The 26,659-nt window shown below is 42.4% G+C and overlaps 1 protein-coding gene across 2 annotated transcripts; it reads left to right on the plus strand.

Annotated features, from left to right (window-relative positions):
* On the plus strand, positions 1–9,604 carry atg4c (autophagy related 4C, cysteine peptidase). 2 transcript variants are annotated; one of them, XM_047588376.1, is made up of 11 exons: positions 1–176; positions 274–394; positions 905–988; positions 1,508–1,738; positions 3,097–3,451; positions 4,238–4,308; positions 5,371–5,585; positions 6,190–6,268; positions 7,058–7,134; positions 7,596–7,715; positions 8,050–9,604. In XM_047588376.1, exons 2-11 carry the CDS (start codon positions 280–282, stop codon positions 8,215–8,217), a joined length of 1,515 nt encoding a protein of 504 aa, XP_047444332.1. In that variant the 5' UTR covers positions 1–176; positions 274–279; the 3' UTR covers positions 8,218–9,604. The 2 variants fall into 2 exon arrangements, with proteins under 2 accessions (XP_047444332.1, XP_047444333.1); XM_047588377.1 differs by having other exon boundaries at positions 7,571–7,715; positions 8,050–8,194.
* Positions 9,605–26,659: the final 17,055 nt, after the last annotated feature.

Here is a 26,659-nt window from a genome sequence, read left to right on the forward strand (position 1 = left end):
CAAAATGTAAACAATCAATCGCAGGGGAGTGTTGAGTTACGCCGCGAGTCATGGACGAGTCACAGTGTGTTAAACTCTCTTTACAACACTTTGTGTCGGCTGAACTTCACTACGGAGCTGCTACGAGGCTGTGAGTGAGGGGGAAAGAAACAGCTGAGAGACGAAGCAGCTTTAAGGTGACGGAAGGAAGCAAGATGTAATTTCATGTACCGTTCCCTGGTGAAGTGATACTGATACACTGAACTCTGTGTTTGTGTGTGCACCGTGGAGCAGATTTGTATGCAGTGTGGGAATGGGTTCCCTCCCTCGCTGGACCAAATGGAGAATAAAGGGAGTGACGAGGTGGAAAAATTGAAGACAAAGTTCTTGTCAGTGTGGCACAATGTGAAGTACAGTAAGTGATTTGCTTGAGGCCAACATACAAACACACACAGAGCTCTGCCACCCATGCTTATTCCTCTCTGTCCACTTTGCTTATAATGCTTTCATGCTGTGTTTTTTTTTTTTGACCCTATCATTACAATAGACTACAGATTATCCTTGACTACATGTGGATTAACAGTCATCTTAATAAAATTGGAATTAATTCAACAATAAGATGCAATCGCGCAAATAAAAACAAGTCACAGAATTGAGTGAGACAAGAACCTACTGCCGTTGAGTCAGCCCTTAAAATAGTTCTTTGTCATAAACTCCCCACTAGTTCTTGTGCGACATTGTATTATGTTTCCTCAAAAATCTTCTGCTCTGTTCCTCTGATCACTTTCTGTTCTTCGTGTTACAAGAAGTGGACAAAAACAACGCTGCAGTGGCCACTAAAATGAATGTGCTAAATGACTGTTGCATAATAGGTTTGCTACACAAACCAACTCATGATTTATTGCATGTTCATTGTGTACTGTAGGTTGGGCTCTCAAATCCAAGACCTCATTCAGTAGAAATTCACCAGTGCTGCTTCTGGGAAAGTGCTACCATTTCAAGGCTGAAGGTATGATGCACGCACAAAAACGCATACGTACGACGAAACGTAAAATGCACACTTACATCCTGTCTGCATCTCCACATACAGTGCATGTATATATGTGTGAAAATTGTGATGCCTGCATATCCTTGTCTCTGGCCCCGTAATGTTAAGAGTGGCAACAAGCTGTTGAGAGTAAGCCTCATTAACACTGAAGTAGTGGGAAAATATTTTCACTCTAGCCATGATGTACAACAATCAGCCACAACAATAAAACCACCGACAGGAAAAGAAGATAACGTTGACCATCTTGTGACAATACAATGTTCTGCTGGGAAACCACAGGACTTCCTCAGAAGTCCCATGTCCATTCTCTGATTTCTCATCACTGCTTTAGAGGCACGTGGGAGGCCTACACAATAGTAGGAAGGTGGTCAGTGTATTTAGTGTATCTTACAGCAAAAATTCCTAAAAAGCATTTACATTAATTAATATAAATAGTAGTAGGATGGTTAGAATTAGTAATTAATAATCTCTTTGCTTCAGATGACGAGAGTCTTCCTGAAGCCAGCTTTGAATCCTCTGATGAGGACTTTGTCATGGGGAACGTGGAGGCTTTCCGGAAGGATTTTACGTCCCGCGTGTGGCTGACCTACAGGGAAGAGTTCCCTCCACTGCCAGGCAGCGCACTGACCTCTGACTGCGGCTGGGGCTGCATGCTGAGGGCCGGACAGATGATGCTGGCTCAGGCACTCACTCTGCACTTATTGGGCCGAGGTGAGGGAAAAGTTAAAATGTGCGCCGTAATGCATAGAGAGTGTATACAATATATAAAAATATATGCTCAACTTCCTCTTTTGAGAGATATATATATAGATAGATAGATATCAAAAGAGGAAGTTGGGTATCATATTATTTGTCACAAGTTGGAAGAGTTAAAACTGGTAGGCTAAGATCAGTAAAACTTACATTTAATTATCTAGAAATCTGAGTGAGGCGACTAAAGGGGATTATTGGTTTCACTATCTGTTTGACAAAGCAGGAAGCATGACTTGTTTTCAGCTTGCGTAGTTTCCTCGTTCTCACCGTAAAACGGAAAGTTTTATTTAGCTGATTCAAAGAAATTAAAATGAGCGAATCTCTCACATCCATGCGAGATCTATTGCCTCTCGAGTGCCCCGGTCTTTATCAGCCTGTGTAATGAGACGACTGCCTGTTTAATGCAGCCATTTAGAAAACAATATTTAAAACTTGTTCTTCTGTCAAATCTAAAATATGTCGCTAATGAAAGATTTCTCTATAAAGCGACAAATGGCCACTTTGAGATATTTATTAATCAATTTCACTCTGATTCACTTTGAATCAAGGTCATTTTGTTAATGCCTTACAATCTACTCGGGTCGGTTTTATAGCCGGGGCCACTCCCCTTTTATCCGCCTTCAGCTCCCACCCTGTTTGTAAGGCTAAGGCCCTGTTAAAGTGAAATACTGGGGCACTCAAACTTATAATTGAACGGAATGACACCTATTCTGTTATCGAAACGCACACGTGTAAGGTTCAGACTTTTAAAAGCTTTAATTTCAAGGTCTGAGTGACATTTGGTTGTAAATGGAACTTTGACGTGTAGAATTATCAGGTTGAGAGAGTCTTGCGGAGAGAGGGTCAGACAAGAACATTTCATTATTTTGCATTACCCATATCAGTGTTTAGAAACCTATCGCGTGTTCTTGCCTACAAGTTAGGTACGATTGTGTTACAGATGTTCAGATCACTTACTGAGTGAGTCTCTATCCATGGCTGAGGCGCCGCCCTCAGGGTTAAATGCAGAGACCAAATTCCATGCTTGTGTAAATATATAAATTGCAAATAAACTTTAATTCATAATGCCTATAAAGAAACAACTTTAACTATAATATCTCATCCTATCTTGGCAAAAAATGTAAACAGCATCTTTTAAAAATGCCAGCACTTCTTAAAATGTGTAACTTCTTAAAAAGAAACGTATCAGATATTCCTGCAAAAAGGCTCAAATAGACCTGAGTAACATTTTTGTCCACAGTCAGCTTTAAAACTTTGCTTTAAGTATCTAATGTGGCCTGCAGCTGTTGTTTAACTGCTGCTTTATTTGTCCACAGACTGGACCTGGCCAGAGGCGCTGACACTCCAGCCTTTAGACACAGAGACCTGGACTACCTCTGCTGCCAAGCGTCTGGTAGCTTCTCTCGAGGCTTCTCTGCAAGGTTCCCCCGGGCCCTCGGATCACGGACCCTCACCAGCAGCACCCCAGGCCCAGGCCCAGGCCCAGGCCCCTGGATCTGCAGAGGAGGCAGACGCACACTTGAAGGAGATGTACCACCGCTCTCTGGTGTCCTGGTTTGGGGACAGCCCCTCAGCTCAGCTGGGCCTCCACAGGCTCGTCCAATTGGGCCTGACGATGGGGAAGCAGGCGGGGGACTGGTATGGACCAGCTGTGGTGGCACACATCCTCAAGTGAGTTCAAGAGTTTGGGCTGGGAGTAATTAACTTGTTTTTTAAATTTGTGAACCTGAAACATTGTTTCCCTTCTGTTCCTCAAAAAAGACTGATCAATAACAATACAGCACACTTGTGGTGCAGTTACATTAAAGAAAAGGTCTTCAGCAGGGGATCTGCAGCCCCTAGCCGTATTATATGCTTTATTTAAAAAATATATAGGGAGTCTGTAGTGCCTCTGTGGACCCCCTATATATCTATATATTTTGTTTTAATTTCCCCCCAAAAATTTGGATTTCTTTAAATATATGTGATTGTCTCACTGTCTGGTATTTATTTTCATCTGTGTTTATATGGACCATACTGGTCTGGATTAAAGTTAATACTGATTTACCATTAATTGGTGCACGGCATTAATTTATTCATCTTCTTTTGTTTTAATGATAAATCCATCTTTTCAAATCTACTTGCAGTTTCTCCAAAATAAATTATTATATTTAACCACATCGGTTTTCAGTTGAACAGCTAATCTGTGTATAATTTAAGCACTTACAGAAAAAATAAACATATAATACAGCCGTGTGTGTTTTTTGGGAAATATTCTGATAAATCTTAAGCTGATTAATTATTAAAATATTAACACGAGTTAAAGAATGATTAAATAAGTAAATCATTCAATCACCTCGTGTGTATTTTGTAGAGTTATATGAAGTATAAAACCCTGATATCTAAATAGCATAACCCCCAGAGATAAACTTTCCCACTCATCTCTCCCACTTTCCCTCTCCTCTCTCTTTCTCTTAGGAAAGCTGTCGAGGAAGCGATGGACCCTGGCTTGGCGGCTATAACTGCCTATGTCTCCCAGGACTGCACAGGTATGAAAGATGAGCCTGCTTGTTGATAAAACAGGATACTGGGCACGGCGCCCGAGCGGACCCTTCTCTCTTTCTCTCTCTTTCTCTCTCTCTCTCTCTCTGTAGCGCCGGCGGACTGGAGCCGCTGAGAGCGGTGACAGGAGTCTCGCGGTGTCTATTCACCAACAAACACATCCATTCCAAATCTATAACCTCCCACTCCGACCTCTTCTTAACCTCAATAACTTGGCTGTTGATTCATGTTTGTCTTCTCAATAGCAGCGGATAGTTGTTGGTGTTGTGTGCAGGTATCTCGGTGTGATGCTGGAGTTGCAGAGAGATGGGACTTTTGGAGCCATGTAATGGAATTTGAAGCTGTCAGTGAATGAAAAATAATAAGCAGCATTTTTTTACCACTAATTATTAGTGATTTATTAAGCAAAAATGCATAAAATTTGCTGATTCTCAAAATGAGAGAATTTTCAGATTTTTTTCTGGTTTTCATATGAATTTAAATGTAAATCATAGTTGGCTTTATTGTCAGTTTCTTCACATGTACCAGACATACAAAGGAATAAAAAAAAAACCTTTCTCACTATCCCACAGTAAAGAGGTAAAGTGCACAGGCATGACAGATAAAGACGGACATATCTTAACACTAAACAATAATTAAAGTGCACGCTGGATGAAGTCATTTACTAGTACTAAAAAAAATAAGCAATACCATAAAATAAATAATAAATATGGAGAAATCACCATGGACTATTTAAAAGTGTGACGTTTTGAGAGCATTGTGTGTGATGTGGTCTAGCGCTAAAACCCTAATGTCCTTTAAACAAAATAATCTTTCAGACGTAAAGATTCATCCTGAAAAAATTAATTTCATGAATTAATTTGGAGAAGAAATTTTATATTTTCCGAGGCCGTTCATTTTGTATTTTAATGGGAATTCAAAAAACTTCCAGGACCGAGGGGCTTAAGGCTTTTACGTACAGACAGAAGGGATTCACAGACAGACGGGGCAGACGTGGACACAGACATCTTGACCTCGTAGTGACCTATGTGTTATTGATCCATTTACAGTGTACAGTGCTGACGTCGTCGATTGCCACAGGGCACCAAGACCAGGGCAGGTCGACAGTGAGACATCAGACACTCCTCCTCTCCCACAGAACGACAAACCGGCAGCGGCGACGGCAACAGCTTCATCTGTGGAAGAAAACCGAGCCGTCGTCATCCTCATCCCCGTGAGGCTGGGGGGAGAGAAGACAAACCCCGAGTATTTTGACTTTGCAAAGGTGAAAAATACGTTGTATGTTTGTGGGAAGTTTACATTTTAATGACAGGATTTTATATGCACTCTCACATAGTAAAGAATAATAATAAACCTGGAGGGTTTAGAAAGTTGTGAAAGTAAAGTGGAAGTGGTCACTCTCAACCATAGACTGTATATAAATATGGAGAACACGTCCCCACTTAGCCAACAATTAACCCTTTCATTTAAAAAGCGCTGTGCTCTGTCGTTACCTACTGTCATTTCAGTTCAGCATCAACATTCATTCTTTAACTTTCTAACATGAATTTAGAATTTTTAACATTATGACTAACAACTGTGACGACTGACATTAGCTAGCATTAGCATCATAGTTTAAAGTGATTAAGTGATATGTGCCACACATGTACACGTATCGACTTATCAGGATCCCGCGGCTTTCCATCTTTGTCCACCCATTTTATGGCCTGAAGCCATATAGTTATTCAGTTTTTACCCCTCACCCAGTCACTAGGGGGAGCTCTACTTGCTCTCGCTTCACTTTTGAGGAACAGTTCCGCCATCCATATTTATACAGTCAATGCTCTCAACCTAATGTACTGTATGTCTTTCTGTGTGTGTTTTTTTAGAGCATACTGAGTCTGGAGTACTGCATAGGCATCATCGGAGGGAAGCCCAAACAGGCCTGCTACTTTGTGGGATTTCAAGGTTAGTGTTCGCGCATTGGAAATCAGAGAAAGACACACAGAGAGAGGGTCGGTGTGAATAGCAAATTATTTTGCATAATGCACCCTTCTTATGTGAAGAGACAAAGTAAGTTAATGTATTCCTGTTTGCGCGAGGAAAACGGAGAGGAGTGGAGACGGAGGCGAGTGAAGCAGGGCTTACTTTATTCTCTGTGACCCATCAAAGCCTCGCCCATTTATCACAAGTAAACCTCCCAAGTTGTGAGCTGTAATTGATTTCCATAGGAGGCATGCATTAAATTTCATCTGGGCCCCAAAGTGAGCCACTCTCCATCACCTTCAGGAGCCAGGAGGAACCTTCAGTTGTACATCTTGGCAGTCAATATTTACGCATTTACATTTTACCAATTTGAAATACAGTGGTGGATGATGTCTAAATGACAAGCAATACATTCTCCCTGCCACGCCGCAGCCCCGCACTGCATTTATCATATGCAAATGATCCAAGATAATTGCGTGTTTGTAAAAGTAATTCCGCCACACAAAAATTAAATGACAACCTCCTGTTGTTTTTTTTGTTTTTTTTTTTAAAGAATGTGCTCGTACAAACGCATCTGATTATGCAGAATTTAATCCGGCCCGGTGGATATTAAAAAGCAACAACCTTCTGGGAGGCATATTTGATGCACACAAGCCCAACAGTGGGCCTAGCTGGTGACTTTGAGCTACTCTGCATAGAAATTGGAGAAAAGCGCGTTTTTGTAATAATCCGATGTTTTTGAATAACTTGTCTTTTGTTTTGTCCTTGCAGATGACAGCTTGATTTACATGGACCCTCATTACTGTCAGTCTTTTGTGGATGTCAGCACCAGCGATTTCCCTCTCCAGGTGATGAGAAATTACACAGGCGAGCTGACTGGGGCTCGCAGTAATGTGAATTTAATAGTTTCTGTTAGTACTTAAGGGTGTGAATCTTAAAGCAGCCCAATTACACCTGCTGATTTATTTGCCGCTCATATAAGTGAAGCTGCCACTTAAGAGAAATACGGCAAACACAGGATCGGGCACTGCGAGCCTCGCGGGAGCCATATATAAAAATCAGCACACTGCGGTGTGTAGCAGCTTTGTTTTATGCTTTTGCATGCTGTGGCATACAATGTGACAACGCACCAGAGTTGTAAATTTATGGATGCCGTGACAGCAGATAAATAGGATTTCATTCATCAAATGATGCAGAATACATCTTCTTCGGTGTTGACGCTGCCACCGAGTGTATGTATGCCCTGCAGTTACCTGGTCCCTTCAGCTTGATGAATATTTTCAGATGTGCTTTGTCTCCTTTCGTCTAGTCATATCATTGCCCCTCACCAAAGAAGATGCCTTTCAGCAAGATGGACCCAAGCTGCACCATTGGTTTCTATTCCAAAAGTGCTCAAGACTTTGAAAAAATCATGCAAGAGCTGTCTAAGGTCTGCCACGATTTCATAAGTCATTTCAGAAACACTGTTTTTATTATTTTAACTCAACTGTGCACTATATTCATTGTTTAATGTCCTATATCAAGTGGCCAGTAGGTGGCAGCATTTAGCCATGAATCTGGCTCAATTTGCTCTCTGCTTCTCCAGCAAGTCATTATGTTGGATAGATGCTTCAAACCGATTCTTCTTCCTTAAACTTACCGTGCCCCCGCTTAGAGGAGTCCTTTATTATTAGAATTAATAGAATTTGCATACTGAAAGAACATCCCTGTTGTTATATTAAGATTCAAAGCTCCAAGACGCTGCGCTCTTGTTTCTGTTTTAGGTGCTGCAGCCGTCAGCGAAGGAGAAATACCCGGCGTTCACTTTCGTACAAGGTCATGGCAGAGATTACGACCTGTCGGCGGGCCTGACCCCGGAGAAGAGAGAGTGGCCCTTCATCCGTGACCCGCGGAGGACGGTGACCACCGCCGGGGACTTTGTGCTGCTCTGACGGCCCCGTTCGGAGGCACTGTCCTGTTTTAATGAATCCACCTGAAAAGACTGAAGTTTATTTAACTTTTTTTTTTTTTAAACTACATTAATGCGGTGTTTTGGAAACGTTGTTGCTGGGCAGTTACAGACAAAACGGTTGTCTAAGTTTTTTTTTTTTTCTTCTTCTCCTTATTTGTCGCCCAGCAACGTTACCATAGTGAATAATTTGTCCTGGAAGCCTCTGGACATTTCTTCGGTGCTCTGCTGAAAATAATAACATTCTTTATATACTACGCATTTTGAACAGAAGCATTAAGAGGACTCATTTTGCACCATTATTTGTATTTTTGTACACTCAGACAAGATGCTCACTTTATCAGCGCAGCAGATTTATTTTGTTGCACCTTACACTTTGAACACATATCGAAGGATCACTAGTTACAGTTCAGCACACTGCTAGGGAAGGACTTTACTCTATTCATAGCTAACAGAAGTAGTAACTTTGACTGGAATCAATCTTGTCACAGTATTTAGAGTTTTTTTAATAAGTAAGGGCTCTAGGCGTCGACTAGTAACTCCGCCAAAAAAAAAAAAAAAAACGTCTCAGCAAACAAGATTTCCGAAAAACACCTCTGCAGCCGGAGCGGCGCGCGCTCCGAGGGAGCCTCTTTGTGATCCTGCCAACGTTTCTTTTAATCCGCACTAGATCGCATTTATGTCTCCCGGCAATAATTTATAACGACGTGGTGTGACTGTCTCGTGTGTTTTGTTTTGCGAGTGCCAAGGAAGGAGTTATTCATCGCGGTCAAAGTGATCAGTTGTTTGAAGTTCATGTGCTAAAACCTCACTGAGCACTGTCTGTTCCGCATCACATTTCAGAATGAGACCCTTTGTTCGCAGGAGGATGTTGTTTTTTTTAACGTTGGTGACTCCGTTTGGATTCAGGGATGTTGCTGAAACTTTTTTTTGAACTAGGAAAAATATCACAAATACGATATAAAATGTCTTAATCAAAGCTATTGTTTATATGTATGTGTGTGCGTGCAAGAAGACTTTGGCCAATTATTTCAACGTTTTTGAGAGGCGTTTTTCATACATGTGTTGTAACATTTCACTGCTCTTCATCTTTTCTTTAATCCAAACTAAGCAAACTAACTACCAGTAAGCGGAGAAGAAGCACACTTTTAGGACTTTTATACACTGAAGTATCACTACTGTTGAATCAGCCGCAACTGCTTTCCTACATCACAATGTCTGTGCTGCGTGTATGTTTGCACATATTAACTGTAAAAAAACAAAGAGGCAAAAGAAGTTGAATAAAGTCAAAATATTTCTCCTTGCTTCTTGACGAATTCCCAGAGATTCTGGAAGAATAAAAGATACCAACCTTGGTGTGTTGAAATGCATTCTACCCCTTTTCTCTCTCCCAGTCAAATGTGGTAGATTAAAACTAATCGTACGTGCTAACCATCTCTACAGCCCATTAACCAGGAACCGGAAAAAATGTGACCCGGTGACACTGGCGGCAATTGTGTTCCTCTGCGGAGGAAACGAAAATATCCTTGTGTGCAAAGCTCTGTTGCCATGGATAATCTGTCTGTTGCCCACTCCCCCCACTTTAGTTTGAGCAATGCCAGACTGTTTTCCTGTACAATACAAATTCTTGTATTATGATGAGCCGTGCTTTTTAAAGGAGGAAACTGTCCCATTTGTGAGGAGTGTTGGGGGTGGGGGGGCCCGGGCCAAGGGTGAGGATGGATGGACGGAAAGAAGAAACCCTCATCTGTTCTCTTCTCCACCATGGCGAAGCAAAGGCAAAGCACATAAAGGCATCATTTAGACCCCGTGTCTGATCCGTGTGTTCGCCCAGGTTTTTTCGGGGGGGACCGGCTGGCTGTGTAGACAGAGCGAGAACATCAAATATGCAAGAGAAGGGAAAAAAAAAGAGATCTGCAGTTACATTCTTGAGCTTTGGAAGATGGAAAACAAGAAGAAGAAGGGGTTGAATGGACAAGAGGGAGGGGATGGGACACATTTTTTTTTTTTGGTAAGTCAGAAACATGAAAGCGCATTTGTGCTGTGGGGCCCAGAGCGATCTGAGGGTCGACCGCGTTCCCCCATTTATTTACAGGGGACGTATGAATATTTGATTAATGAGTCGGAGGCTCGGGGGGAAATGCAATAAGCAAGTGGCGGCTTTACAAAGCAAGCTGATCGCACGCGCGCGCGAGGGTCCCGCGCGCCGTCGCCGAACACAGCTGCCTAAAGTGTCACTGATATTGCAGATTCATGAAAATCTAATCTGCAGCCCAGCAAATTCCTCACAAAGAGGGAGTCCATGAGAGTCATTCCTCTCTTCCACAGATGGATGAATGGATGGGGGGGGGGGGAGGGGGGGTTGGATGTAAAAAGACACAGAGACACCCAATAAAGATTTTTATTTTGGTGTCATCCACAGGAGAAAATGGCTTGGGGCATGCAGCCCTGAGAGGCGCCAGGAGGGGAAGGGGGGTCTTACATCTTAATATTGTGTCTGGATGTAGAGTGAAAGGCCCCACAGTCTCCCGAACTAAAGTTGTGTTGTATCCAAGATAAACTTTTAAGAATTTTAGTTGTGTCCCTAGTCAAGAAAAAGGGCCACAGCAGGACGTGTTAACATCCTAATCCAACACCAATGGAAATTAAATCTAATGTGAAATAAACGTTAAATAAAACAACTGTCGGTACCGAGAGGCCGTCTCAAGATCAATAAAGTATAAAAAATATTCTCCTTTCTTTGACAGTTTTACAAAAATGTATGTCACTTAGGCGCACGGAAGAAGATGGCTGCGATACACCAATAGCGAGTGCTATGTCATTTCCCTCTAACCCCCGCGGTTCTCCGAATCTCCTCCAACCAAGACCAAGGCCATGATGGATGACACCGGGACCGTCCGGGGGAATTAGATTTAACAAAAAGGGGAAAAACGCAGGCGAAACCGCGCGGGCCCGCGGAATGCGTAGACGTTAACGATAAAACGCGACGTGGCTGGTCCTCCTCCACAAGCAGTGTGTAAATTTACATGGATGAATGTGTAGTTTACACACGCATGGCTTGTGTGTAAGACATTCTAAATCTCCCTCCCTGTCTTCACACCAGGTGCAGGGGGTGCTAGATTTATACCCGTTAGGCCTTGCCCACCCTTGTGGAATGCCATGCATCTTCAAACAGGTACTTCACTTTGAAATCTCATCTCGGCGTGATATCTCAAGGCGGCTAAATATACCCGGCTCCCGGATCCCGCGGCCGCCGGAGCGTAAATACCGCCTGCGCCGCATCGGAGTGCATGCATGAGTCTCAAGTCTGTCCATGCAACTGTCCACTTGTCTCCGCCCGTCTCCTCCCCAGGCCCCCTCCCTCCCTCCCCCCACTCCACCCTCCCTCCCTCCCTCATCTATCCTGTTCGAGCTCCTGGAGAAGTGCTGAGGCACTGCATGCCTCACACGTCTCTTCTGGACTCCAGCCAGACAAATGTCATGATGCTGTGATTAATCAACACCACACAGGACAGGAGCTTTAAGAGCGCTTTACCCTGAGAACATGACCTACAGCATATACTAGGTCAAAGGCTCTTTACCTCCTTTGCCCCCCCTCCCCCGCAGTTTATTGAAATGCATCCCCAGCTGGAAAGTTTAAAAAAAAAATGCAAATATTCTTCATGAGCTATTGCAGATAAAGACAAATATATATATTTAATCTTGGGATGAATCAAAACCACAGGTCACAGGACTCACCAATTATTCAATACAAGATTTAGTCTGAGCAGATTTACCTCATTTCATAAACCAATTAAGGATTGAAATACTTTTTGCAAGCAACCTTGCAATATTTAACCTTCATCCCAAAGAAACTGTTGCACACTACACGGCTAATACGATAGTTAGGATGCACTTTGTTTTCATCTTTAAGTAAAATAAATTTTACTTTCCAGACTATTTGAGTTTTTTTGTCTGCTTAATTAAGACAAATAAATATTACAAATTTTTTATTCATTTTTTAATTTTTTTTAAAAAAAAAACTTGAAAAAAATGTTTTTTGTTTTTTAGTAATTTCCTGTGCATGGTCCCACCGAACGCAAAACGGCAGATTAGAAAAGAGATGTATGTACGCATGCATGGATGGATAGATGTTCAGTTCACCGCACACGCAACAAAAGAACATCATCACATCCAATAAACAATTTCTGAATCAAACGCTGGACTAACACTTGCTCAAGGTCTTAAATCAACTGTATTACCAGAACTAGTAAAGCTACTGTGAAGCAGTAACTTCTTGCGTAGCAGTTTGGCATCTTCTGACGTGAATCAATCGAGTTTAATTTATTTACAGATGGTCATAATCTTATGCTATTAATTTACTGACCAGTGTAGGATTAAAGAAGTGGTGTGCTTTATTTAGTGGTTTGGGTCTTGTTTTTTAATGGTTTTATAGGTGTTTTACCTCATTAGTTTAACGTCCCTCAGTAGTCCCACTGCATGTGTTTGTCTAGTCATCAGCTAGTCAGTCGCCCACAATATGAAGCACTTTAAACTGCACTAAATGTTCTTTAAAAAAAAAGAAAAAGTACAGTTTGATTGTACAGTTTTCACTTTATGCCCACTCAGCAGCCTGCAGCTTTAATATTTGCCTTGGACGGACACGGGTCCACTCGTCGTCCACTCGGGAGTTTCAAAATACAGAATGATTATCATGTGTATAATTTTTTACAATTCTAATTCCCGCGGTATTAAAAAGGTTAGATTGCACCATTAGGTTGACTGTGAGCACAGGTGCTGATTAAGTTGATTCACTGAGGCAATTACAGCCAGATCCCCTTTAATTACTGTGGGTTTTATTGCAACTGCGTGATAATGGTGCACAGGGCCTGCAGGAGTTTTAGATGGAGATGAGATTGCAAAGTATCACACGGAGACACAAATCTACAGGATGGAGGAGATCCTTCACACACCTGCACACACACACACACACACACACACACGCACACTACTCTATGTTATTAAGCAGGGAACACTAACTTAGCAAAAACTTACAGGCAGCCTACTTCATGGCAGAGACAGATGCTAGCTACAATCCAAAAGTCAAGACTGGTGCCGTGCGTGTGTGTGTGTGTGCGGTGCAGTGAATGATACCCACTCCTAAATTCATAGCATGTCCTGCCACACAGACTTTACACACACAGACAGGCTGACAACCTCCTAAGCTCCCACATTCACACACAGCACACTTGCCACCCGGCTCAACGCGGGCGCGCGATAAGAAACAAGCCGACAGCTACACAGCAGGCAATATCCCCTGCCTTCAGCCTCGGTGCCTGTTTCGGATGCATCCGGTTAGTAAAAGCTGACAGAGGGCCGGCCATGCCTCAGAGGACAGCAGAATGAGAAATTTCGTGGTTCCTCCGCATCACCCCCGAGAAGGAGGAAACGCTGGAGTGTTGCCCCCCACACCCCTTCTCCCCTTCCCCACACGCACACACACACACACACACCAGCCACAACACTCACTCACACATAAACACAACCCGTGACGCGCTCCTCAGATTCCCTGTCACCGGGAATGGAAATCGAAAGCGGCACACACATCCGTTATCTAAATGTTAACTCCTGTGCCCTTCTTGTTGTCACAGCCGGGCGAGGTTAGCCAACGCTGGGTGAGGAGCTTTGTTTCTACCACGTGAAACCCTCTCTCTGCGGGAAGAGGGAAGGACTCTCTCACGGCTCGATAACAAGTTTTGTTGCATTGTATTTAAACGGATGACCGTGAATTTGAATTCATAGACGTGACAATGTACTGCAGTTTATTTAATTTTGAAAATGCTCCCTGTCTGGCACCAGGATGTTTGGGTCCTATGGGTTGAGGAGAGGGGGGGCTTTCTGTGGATTATCCCACAGATAGCTGATAAGTTTGGGATCTAGTGAAATGGGAGGCCAGGTCCACACCTCGTGCCGTTTTTTATGTTTTTTTGAGTTGTTCCTAAACTGTTTTTGTGTGTGTCACGTCTGCTGCCATCAAAGTGTGTCACTGCTATGGGGCGGGGTTGTCTGGGTGGATGGTACATGTCTAAGTAACAGCCACATGAATGCCTGGTCCAAAAGTTTTCTATCAGTGGTTTTAATGTTGTGGCTGATCGGTGTACGACAGTGACAGTATGTAAAAAAAAAAAAAAAAAAATTATGACCCAGAGTCAAATTATTTCAATCAGCAAGTACAACTGCCGCATTAGTGTTGGAGTTCATGGTTCAGTTTTGGTAGTTGTGTGAATTTGCACCACGAACCCTTCAAGATTCGCCTCAATTATAAAAAAAACATGCATCATGTTACCACCACGAAAAAAATGGAAACCGTATATAAACCTTCATTAAACTGTTCATTAAGAAAATATTAATAGATATTAAAAAAAATATTAAAATAATAGCACCTAACTTGATCAGATTATTTGTCAGTGGTGGGAATAAACACATGTGTTTGGTCCCATTGGTTTAAAGGGACGGAAACTTGACAGTAGAAAAACAAGTTAACAAAATTGTTTTTTTAAGTGTGAATAAAGACAAAATTGATGCTGTCAGCATGGGTATATCTTGATGACCTTATGTTGTCAATAAATAAATGTATATACTTTATATATGCAGATCCAATGCTCCAGAGTAGATACAATAAACTATTATTATTCTCCATATAAGCCTCTGACCACCACCAACTTATCACAGCGGGCATTTATAACTTGTCAAAGCAGGAAATATATGAATAAAATAACGTTAACAACCGAGTCCTGGCATTATGCATGTTGGCTCACTGTTGTAGTTTGCAGAAAAAAGTTAACATTAGTGTAACCTGGTTTTCTCCCCATGGCAAGCGAAAATATCTACACCGGGTAGATTCTTTTTTATCACATAGGAAGACCAATGGAACGATATGGTGAAGTTTGAGCTCTCAAACTGGCGGCCGTTAATCGTAAAAGGAAGAAGGTACACTGGACTGCAATGGTTCAACTGATAAAAGCAGGTACCAGGTTTAATAATCGGTCTGTGGACCACGGTCTGTGCGACAGAACCTATAAAGATCTCCGCCTAAATATAGTCGATAGTGTGCGGCACAACAGAGTAGCCCAGCATAAAGTCTGACGAAGACCCGACTCGCTCTTTCTTACGGGTTTTTTGAACTCAATAAGACACAACACGACAACACGGATGTAAGAAAAGAACGCGGCATACACTGTTAAACAATACCGGGAGAAAAAACAGCGATAACGACACGACTAAAATCATGAATAAATTAGCTCGGCCATTACTCTCACCCCGCTGCGCCCACAGCCTCATTGAAATATAGGTCTTTTCAACACATATACCTAATATACTAAAAAAGAACATTTAAAATGATTCAGTGGCTTGCGTGAACGCATTAATTTTCAGTACTAAAAATATATTTTTAAGCAGGTCTTGGGCCCTGCTTCTTCCTTGTGTGGAATGCATAATGGATTCCTATGTGATCCATTATAGCTGCTGAGGGAGCGGGAGATAAAGAGTCTCCAGCAGCAGCCACCCGGGGTTGTTCTTCTTTAAATGAAGTTTTAATAAAGAACGACGGAGAGGCTGTACAAGGTCAATTATCAGACTCTGCCCATCCCCTGCGCGCTCCTCTCGGACGCCCGTGCTTAGTTAGCCATAATACAGCGGCTGTCAGTCATAGGCCGCTGATCTACACGTAAAAACGTCAGACGCCCAGACGAAGGCTGAACCTATCCATCCAACACCTCTTGTCAGTGTACGTTTACTGTTGACTATTTTTCGTCCTGACTGGCACATAAGGTCGCCTCTGTCACAGACAGGCAAATCAGACGAGCTGACTGGGGGTCTGCGTTCATTTGTCAGCGGCCTCGTTGAGGAGGATATCTCTTTATGCATCAGGAATACGTTAAAAGTCACAAGGTGGGGTTGGGGTGGGGGGGTGGGGGGAGAGGTGGAGATATTAATTTCGTCTGTCCGGGTGCTCGCTCAGCGTTGAAAGTTGAAAGCCAACTCCCCCCCCCCAACATTCGCCGCAGCCACCTCCACCCTCCACCCTCCACCCTCCACCCCCGACCCATCTCAAAGAGTGAGGTGGATTTAATGTACATGGGTGCTTATGAATACGCTTATGTATTCATTTGAGCAATAAACGCCGGGCTGGGTCCCACACAGAAAAACAAACTGCCTAGCTTCCGGCGGCCGTTTTAATTAAATGCCATGGATTGTCAAATTTATCGATCCCCCCCCTCCCCCCTCCCGTGACATAAGCCTGAAGGATGTCCTGTGCCATTTCCATATCTTTAGTGGCTTCTCCTGCTAATGTGAGGTGAGGGATGGAAGGAGATGGAGGTCTGCTTGGCTAAATTGGGCCTGGCTCTCACAGCTTGGAGCGGAGGGAGGTGTAAATGGATGTAGATAGGCTAAAGGGAGAAGGGGGGGGGCGCACATGTCCTGAAGCGATAGCCCAAGAGCCGCGGCGAGGCCTCACTCTCACTCGCTCAGAGCAGATCTGTGTGCAGATGGGTGTCTGACAGGCCTACAGCTGTTCTCCTAATTGTTCATTAAGTGTTCTATTGATTCCCTTATTTCAAGTACATGTGTCTTTCAGCCGCTGCTGCTCTCCATGTGAAGTGGCAGACGCACACATGCCACACACACACACACACACACGCTCACGCCTACACATGCATCCTGGCTGGGCCGTCATGACAGGGCCGGCTGATGCCGAAAATGCGAACTGCCACTTCTAATCCAAAGGCTCTCCTCTCGACGGGGTCCGGCAGGGCCCGAGAAGCCGCGGCGCGGTAAACGCACCAGGCTTTTATTTTCCAAACTTTTAGCATCAATCAATTAAAGTGCTGGCAGCAGCATGGAAAAATGTTTAATTCCTTGTTAAGCGGCAGCAGCCTCAGATTGCACCTGGCTGATAAGGGAGCTCGTGTGAGTCTATTAGATCCTGATACTCTTGCCTGATTACTCGGGGAGGCCGAGTGCGAGCTTTGCACGGGCAGGAAAAGATGCAGACGAGAGCCCACAAGTCAGCCAGACCATCCGAAATCTCCTTTTATATCCTTAACGCAATAAAATAAGACGAAGACGTGCAAAAAATGGTCCTCACGGCAGAGTTTCCTTCTGTAGAATCTTCCACCGCAGCGCATGCGGAGCACGTACAGAAGAAAGCAATTTGTCTCAGTGCTTTTATGAATTTATAGAAAGGGTAGCATTGTGTGGACTGGTCAACGCTAAAGAGAGAAAAATCACCAGACAAACTGTAACCATTTCTTTTTTTTTTTTTCTCCTCCTTTGTTCTAAGCCCCACAATTTGGCTTTCAAATTGGACTTAGCGCTTCAGTGAGTCAAGTCATATACTCCCAGCCGGGGTGGTCGTCTCCATTTCTTGGGCGAGGAAATTCTGCCGGCCCTCCTGCGTTGAGCGGAGTGATAATGTTCTCTGTAAAACACAATCAGTCACCTCCCTCCCTTGCCTTTGTGTAAGCCTTGAGGACCTCCAATCAATATCGGCTGGCCGGGTGACTTATCATTGCGGCCGGTCCGCTAAAGCAGAGCTGAGCTAAGCCGGGCTGAGTTGAGCTGAGTTGAGTTGAGTTGAGTTGAGCAGGGCAGCAGACGGTGGGCTGCATCCTGATGCGGACGCGATGCAAGGCCTTTCTGCTGCATCGGTGAGCGGTCCGCCGGGCAGTCAGCAATTTGTTATGAGCCAATGTCGGGAAAAATGGGAAGGGGGGTCTCTCAGGCATGAGAGCATGGATAGTGGCTGTTTACGCTATTTCAACCTGGAAACCCAGAGTATTTATCGTGTAGATGTAACCGACATAATGTAGTTTGTGAGGGAAAGGATTTCTCTGCATCATGTTTCCGGAAAACTTGCGAAAGCAGAGCCGTATATTAGAGAGAGTCTGGCCAACTCAAATCATGGGCGCCATGTTTGCTACATCGGAGGAAAGATTCTACAGTGTAACACTATGGGGCGGGCGTGCTGATGTTGAAATAAATGTCTTATTTTCACCATTAATGGGCCTGTAAATGTTATTGCCAACATCTGTCAATGTGTAAAAGGCCCTCACTTAAATATCCCAGCGTCTACTTACTCAAAATATCTTAAATGAGCCTGTAAAATGCTTTGTAGCCCAATCACCTCATCAGTCATGGAGGTGTGTTTAACTTCTCCTCAGTCTCCCATGTTCATCCATCACTGTTAAAAGTTTGAAATTACACCGAAAAATTATAAATACTCAGAAATAGTGAAAATTACACTAGTCTTCCTGATATTTAGTATTATCATTAGTATTATCATTATAACATCATCATGCTAGTCATAATAACTTACTAGTAAACAAGGCAAAGTTACAATTAAATGTCTATCTACATGGACATAAATTACATGCACACATGGGTTTCACAGTATATATGACGGTAGCTGCTATTTTTCACTGCTAAGTCTTTTAACTTAACCCATGTTTTTTTGAGCATTTTTTTGAGCATTTTTTTTATGCGATACCTTTTTTATTTAATAGGACGTTTTGTAGCGGAAAATAAAAGGGAGGTGCTTCAATTTACCATGTATTGTTGTACTTCAGAATATTTTATGAGAAATATTTTTTATGGGGTGCATTATATCAATTGAAACATAGCTGGCGTTAGTGAAGGTGTTACTAATTATAACGTTAGTGTTCTAGGGTTAATTACGGGAAGCTTATGTTTAAACCTAACAGGTATTATACAACCATTAAATAGTATAATACATAAACCTTTGTTTAAGACATTGATTTCCTGGCCCTCATCCTTTTTTGTTGCGGATGCATTATACCTAATGATTGGTAACAGCCGTGGCCCAATATTTGTATAAAAATCTTGGTGACTGCATTCAACCTAATGCAAAACATTATTAACATATATTTTAACACTGTGACTTATCCCAGTTTGGTTTAAGGAGTTTGAAGGAGTTCCAATTTATACTGAACAAGATACAGAAGACAACATCTAATCTGGCCCGCGGGATGAATTTGCAAAGTGCATAATTTACACTGAGGACATTAACTGCAATAAAAAAATAAAATAAATAATTTAAAAAAACACTAAGATATAGAACTATATAGAAATGGCACTTATTATTCTTGTCTGAAATGTCCAGTTGTTCATTACATGCTTTGTAATAGTGTAGTTCATTAAATGCAAACAATTTCATGTACTTATTTGCACTAAAAAAAAGGGAAATATTTGGAGTTGTGCTTATTTACTTATTTACAGGTTAATACATTATTGTGTTCCGGCCCCCGTTGAGATCAAACTGGCCGTAAAGTGGCCCCTGAACTAAAATGAGTTTGACAGGATAGTCAAAATCTGGAGCAAAATCTGAACATCATGTTAGCAAAGCAGTGTGTTGAGCTTTTCATGAGCAGAACTGTGATCTGGGCCGTGCATGTGTGTGTGTGTGTGTGTGTGTGTGTGGGGGGGGGGGGGGGGGGGGGGTCTTGAAGGCCACCCATGATGATGTGTGCTCCTCAATAGTTGTCTCTTGGCCTTGCATGCCTCTGCAGTTTTGAGACGATACTTTCAAGGACTTTGCTTAACACTTGCACTATTGCCTTTCAGTTTTCTTTCGGCAACAATCAAAGGCCCAATAACTGAAAGTAAAACTACGCTGGCTCAGAATTAAATAGTAGATTTGCACGTAGCGTCTGAACACAACCAAACACAGAAACCATTTATTTAGGTGAAGACTAAAGCAACAAAATGTTAACAAACAATGAGGCATTTTAATTAAGGTTATGGAAGAATGGTTTAAATATTTTGCCGTCCATCTGCCCCGACCTCCTCCCTACGCCGACTGTGCAACCATTAAACAACCGGTGATCATCTTCATATAACTCTATTCCCCTACAATATTTTGGGTGGTACACTTTGGATTTGATTCTTAATTTAATAATGTGAAATGCTCTGTTTATATTAAAGCTGTGTTAATTTCCATGTTACTAATTTGCTAGCATGCGCAAGATCGCCAGCTGTCTCGAGACTCAATTGAGTACATCGCATGAATCGGTTAATTGAAAGAAAAGTTAATAGGCCCCCACTAAATATGCATTTGAATTCATTAAATTTTGCCGAGCGTGGTGCGGGCACGTTTGAATGGTTCAATCAATGACCTGCAAAAGATCTGCCTGCCTACCTTTTTTGTCTTTACCGCACAAAAATATTATTTTATGCGTGATCTTTAGGGGGAATTTTATATATATATATATTTTTATTATTATTTCTCTTCACGGACATTATGGAAAATCAAAAATAACCCAATGCTGAATTGCATGCATCTTAGGCTTAGACACATAGGCAGCAATTTAACTTCAAGGCTGAAGACGCTAGCGGACTGAAGATGAACCGGCACAAGTCTAAGCCGGCCGACTGTTTACTAACATTTCAGTTTCTATGGCCCATCTACTACAACAGAGGGGGAAAAAGGCGGGTCGGAGGGATGCTGCTTGGAATTGTCTTTAACTTTGATGATGTTTGCAGCCGAGCAGGACTGTTAATGGCCTCTAATTGGGTTAGTGAAGAGAATATGTTGACATTTGCTATGTGCTCACAGTCCAGGGCCTTGCTTTAGCCATTATGCTAATTCAACCATTATATATCTGGGGGTATTAATGGGACTGACACAAGTGATGTTACAGGTAAAGGACTGTGAAATGGTCTGTAAACAGAGGGAATTGATTCCAAGGCTGAAACGATTGCCACCAGCCTGCACTGAGCTGAACGGATACCCTCCTCCTTCTCTTTTTACCTCACTCCATTCCTCCTCCTCCTCCTCCTCGCATCCCCACCCCCTCCTCCCACACTTGTCCAGCCTGTCAAATAGTCTCCGACAGCGTTCAGCTGAAGCTGTCAGGGCCATCAAAAAGGTACCCAAACACGGTGTGAAATGCCGTCTGCTTACAAAAATGAGACTGGATCCGGATCAATACAGTTTACCCCTGTTGCCCAACACCAGAGCACATCCATCCACCAGCACCGTCCTGACTCTCTTCTGGGTAGCCCCCCGCTCGCTGTCACACGGAGACCGGGCTTATTTTACAGAAGCATTGCTTTTGAAAGCCCGGGATGGGACTCAAAGCTGAGAGGCAATTTTTTTGTGAGGGCGATTTATCGTACGTGCCTGTCTTCTGTAGATGGTCATCTTTACGAAAAAATTCTTATATGGTTTGAAGTGACTAGACGGGACCAGTCGGGGAGTTTTGGGTCAGCGGTGGGAAAATGGTCTGGATGCTACACTTCCAAAGTAGCACGGTTAATTGATCGATTCTGTTTCCTTAGATGATATGTATGTTATTTTTGTTCCATTAGCCTATTTGTTTCTGAGTAGTGAGTGATTCACTTGGCTCGCTTACTAGAAAATAATAATTACAACTTCATCCTTAAATCACCATTAAAATTACTTAAATTTCTATTGAAGCATTTCCTCACAATAACATTTTTTAACACAAAATCTGTGAATGACAAAACCATTTCAAGCTCCAACTTTTACCTAACGATACTACAACTAATGAAGATTTACTCACTGTTTTATTGAAGTTGCTTTCATTCACAGTGTCGGGTATGATTTAAAGGCCTGTGCTGATTGTAATTAAAAATGCACCTGTATTTTTTAGCGTCAAAGGGTTGCAAGCACCCACATCATTTAAATAGAAATCTTCTTTGTTTAGTTTTGTGGGTGTAAATTTGCGTGAACAGATGGCAACTTGCAAGAGAAAACTGGAAAGCAGCATGGTCACACTAGCCACTGCTTATTTGTGTTTTAGCTTTTAATCAATTCTTGATTAAGACGACAATAGATGAGGACAAAGCATAGATAGATAGATAGATAGATAGATAGATAGATAGATAGATAGATAGATAGATAGTATTCATTTTATGACTGGACCTTAGCGTAATCAGACAGCCAGTATCGGTGTGGAAGTTTTCACGAGCTCAGACATTAAAAGAAATCTAATCCTGAACAAATTAAAATATTGTTTTATGCCTCATAAATACTCTGGGAAACCCAAGGCCTGGTTTATGTCATTGCCGAGGCAGCCTAACAGCTATCTTGTAACAACAGGAGGAGATGACCATCGCCTGTCATGTTCATTTAGCTGTGGATGTGCTCACAGAGCGAGAGCGGGCTATAAAACTAGGGCCTGCACTGCCACACAGTAATTGAATTACTCTACCGTCCACCTTTGCGTTCATTTACTGTCTTGAAATCTTGCCGGTAATAGTAAAACTGCATGTTTTGGTCCTCCTTTCCCCCTCGCAGCCACGAGCGAGAGACCGCGCCGGAGAAGGTCCAGGACAGTGTGTATATATATTTCTTTTAAAATAATCGTTTGAAAAGCCGTACGGCTGTGTGTGGTTATATCTGTCAATCCAGGTGCCGCAGTTAACGCGGATATCAAATAACAGCCTGATAACCAGATCTGTCAGAGACACGTGGCTAATGATTATCTGCCTCTATATGGGTGGACGGGACGAGGCGCTGCATAATAAATCTGCCTTATTCGTACAGAGAAAATTCAACTTCTTCACATTTTTTTCTTTCACTTGATAGGGTTTGAATACGAAGGCCAGGCTAATAAAAGATTGCCCTGTCATAATGAATCAAGAGGGCCGGTGTCAGGTAGGTAGTGTGAGTCTATCCTCTCACATATCCATCTCTGGAACAAGCCTTGGTGTGCCTTCATGGCTGGAGAACGGAGACCAGTTGACACCCTATTTGGCTCTCTCCGCTGAAATTAACTTTAGGCCCAGGAGAGAAAGAGAGACAGTGTTTGGAGCAGCATGGCTTCATTTTCTCCCGCAGTGAGCACCGGAGCCCCAGAGGGACACCAAGACGGATTTGCATGCCACTCGCTATTCTCCGCTACCTGCTGCAAATTTATTATTGTGGCAAGTCAGCTTCCCCAACAGCAACTTGGAGGACTTTTCAAACCTAAATGGTATCTGCAGGCGGTCAGGAGACACATAGAAATCACACACACACACACATACACTGTTTCTCTCTCCTTCTCTCTCTGACGCACACATTACACAGAGGAAGGGAAAAGCTGCATCAAAAAGTAATCATGGAGATCAGAATACAGCTGTCAGCGGCGTGAAACGCCAAGTGATGCCTCTGATGAAGTGTTAGACTGTCTCAGAAATGGTTATCAACTTCTCACCCAAAGTTTGTTGCCTCTGATAAAGCTACACAGAAGGGTCATCATTGTGGCTCAGCAGACAATTTGCATTCAGTATATCTCTCCCTCTCGAATCTGCCCGTTCCCCCTGTCCCTTTCAGACTCCCCCAGTCAACCAGTCCGTTCAATAAAAATGCAGGTATTTTCTTGGGATGCCATACGGTCAGTATTACAGTAGCCTTACAATAACCTTAGGACTAACCCGGGGTGCAATTTTAATCTGGTGATTTTATTACTCATATACTCAAATTTAAATATTTTCTGATAATCAGCTGATCAATTCATTGACTGCTCAGTTCAATTCAGCCATGTAAAATCTTAAAATTGATTCTATAAATATTGATTCTATAATGTGTGTCTGAACTATTTGGATTTCAGAAAAATACTGAAATATGATACGATACGATATGATACGATACAATACATTGATACCCTACCACACCATACAATACAATATGACATATATGATATGTTACGATATGTCACATTACAACACTATGTTATGCAATGCTATGCGATACAATACGATACAATATGTTACAGCATGCGACGCTACATTATGTTACGATTCGATGCAATACGATGCAACATGTTACATTACAGTACAATATGTAATGATACATTACATTATGATACAATACTATGCAATACGTTACGTTACGATACGATACGATACGATACGATGAGGTACAATGCGATACGACACGATACGATACGATACGATACAATAGGTTACCATACACTATGTTATGATACATTATGGTACGATACGATATGATACAATATGATAAGATATTACACAATGTGATGCGATGCGATACGATATGTTACATTACGATACGATTAGGATGATATATTACATTATGATACAATATGTTACGATACGTTACGTTAATTATGTTACGTTATGTTACAATACGTTACGTTGCAGTATGGTGGAATATGTTACGATACACTACAATGTAACAATATGTTATGATACGTCACATTGCATTACCATCCCATATTACACTATATGACACGATACAACACAATATGACAAGATAAGACAAGATAAGTATGAGATCAAGGTAGCTTTGATACCATATGACTTCTTTTTTTTTTTTACAAAAATGCTTATCTTGTTTTTATTTCCCTTCTCCTGAAGAATGTCTTTGTTTTTAACCTGTAGGCCTTTGAGATCTTTTGATGAAAAGGGCACTATAAATAAAATGTATTATTATTAATATTATTATGATATGACACAATATCATATCATACCATATGACACAATTCGACGAGTAAAAAGTTGTAAATAAGTAAAACATAAATAGCAGTCTCACACAGAGTGGAGGACGCTTTCATGTTTAAAAAGTCAAGGTAGCTTTGCTGTAGCCTTGCTTGAAAAACAGAAGCTGAAACCAATTCTCCTCTCTGATTGTAACGTCTTACACATGGCTGTCAGTCACTGTAGACGTGCAGTGAGATGTGCTCAAGGTCAAGCACCTGTCATAAGGTCATGGAAGAGCAGGGTAAAGAAATATATGGAGGCGTCAGGGTCAGCGACGCCCATTACCTTTGCTTTGTCCCCTACAAATGAGTATCATTCACCTGATTATCTATTATCATGTTATTGGACGTAAATTTAACAAGCTGTTGAGAGCGCTGGAAAATCAATACCTTTTAAATGCTGTTTATGTGTGATTAACGGTTAATATCCTCACAAATTATTTAATATAATAAGGTCATTTGTCTTTCACATGAGCCCGGTACCCTGCAAAGAATAATAGAATAATAAATGAGGACACTAGTGAAGAGGAGATTTCTGATGCTTTCCCCGGCTCCGTTTTATTACCCATATCCTCTTTACAGCTACAAAGCTGCACTATGGTTATTTTATGCAAGTCATAAAATTAGGCTGAGATGGAATTAGCAGACTCGGGGCTCTTTATAGGTCAAGCCGGTAGTTTATGAGCCCACGACTCCCTGGCACTATTGTCAGGAGGCTAGTTAGAGGGGTCTTTAAGCATGATTTAATATGTCCATGCCTTGGAAAATAGTTAAATAGCTAATTAAATGGAGGAGTTAATTTACATATTAATTGACCTTCCAGTAATATTTATATTGATACCTACATGAGGATCCCTTGTCTTCATTGCCTTTCATCATAGTTAGTCTGAGCAAATATGGTGTAACTTTTTTTGTTTAAACTCAAGTTTCTTTTTATTGTCGCCAGAGAGGGGCCGCGTATTCCCTGCCATGTCAGGCGCACAGCTGGCTGGGGCTTTGTGTGCTGAGGGCTCCTTTTGTTGTCGGATAATGGAGGAAGCACCATAAACAGCGATGGGGAAGTGGCCCGGGGGGCTTTGCGGGTTGGGTGGTTGGGGCAGTCAGTGTGTACGAGTACGCGGGGGTGAGGGCGGTGGGTGATGAAGGAGCTTGACGAGGTTGGAGGACAGTGCCTGTGTCAAAGCTGCTCTTAATTATATCTCTAATCACCAATCGGCTTGCCAACAAGAACAGGACCCCGGGGCTCGACATTAGCCCAACCTGCACGGAATTAGCACAACATTTCACCTGCAAAGCCGTCCAACACACTCGTGCAAACGCACACACGTGCACACACTCCTCGAGAGAGAGCCCGACATAAATCTGTTTGTTTGCAAGCCTCCACACCGGCTATAATGCTCCATAAGAGATTTGTGCCACATTCTCTATGATAATAATCTATCGCGCTAATGCTGCCCCTGCATGTTGCATTGTCATGTTGATGTCCGCGCGGCCATCGAGGGGTAATGATGACACGGATCAACGATGATAGATTGGAAGCGCATTGTTTGTTTTCAACGGGGGGGCGCGTCCGTTCCGCGCGCCGTGTTGTTAGCATGGTAAGTGTGTCTTCCAGCCCATTATCGGGTTGATCATTTGTCACCAGCCTGTCTTCACTTTGTCTCACACATTCTTTCCAGATAATGGCCCTTCAAATGGATCTGCATACGAGGCCCGCGTTCAACAATGGCCGCCGTGAATGGGTCTTTTCAGGCCGTGTAAACTAGAAATGTGGCAACAAATAACAGACAAGAGGGCTTCTGGCATGGGTGAGTGGAACTACAGAGATTTAGGGTCAGGGTGAATTCAGGTAACATCTCCCGAAACATATTTGAGTCACAAAGAACTTGCTAGATTTCTCGTTATTGTCATATATTT

Source organism: Mugil cephalus, chromosome 6 (assembly GCF_022458985.1).
Source record: "Mugil cephalus isolate CIBA_MC_2020 chromosome 6, CIBA_Mcephalus_1.1, whole genome shotgun sequence".
Classification (NCBI taxonomy): Eukaryota; Metazoa; Chordata; class Actinopteri; order Mugiliformes; family Mugilidae; genus Mugil; species Mugil cephalus.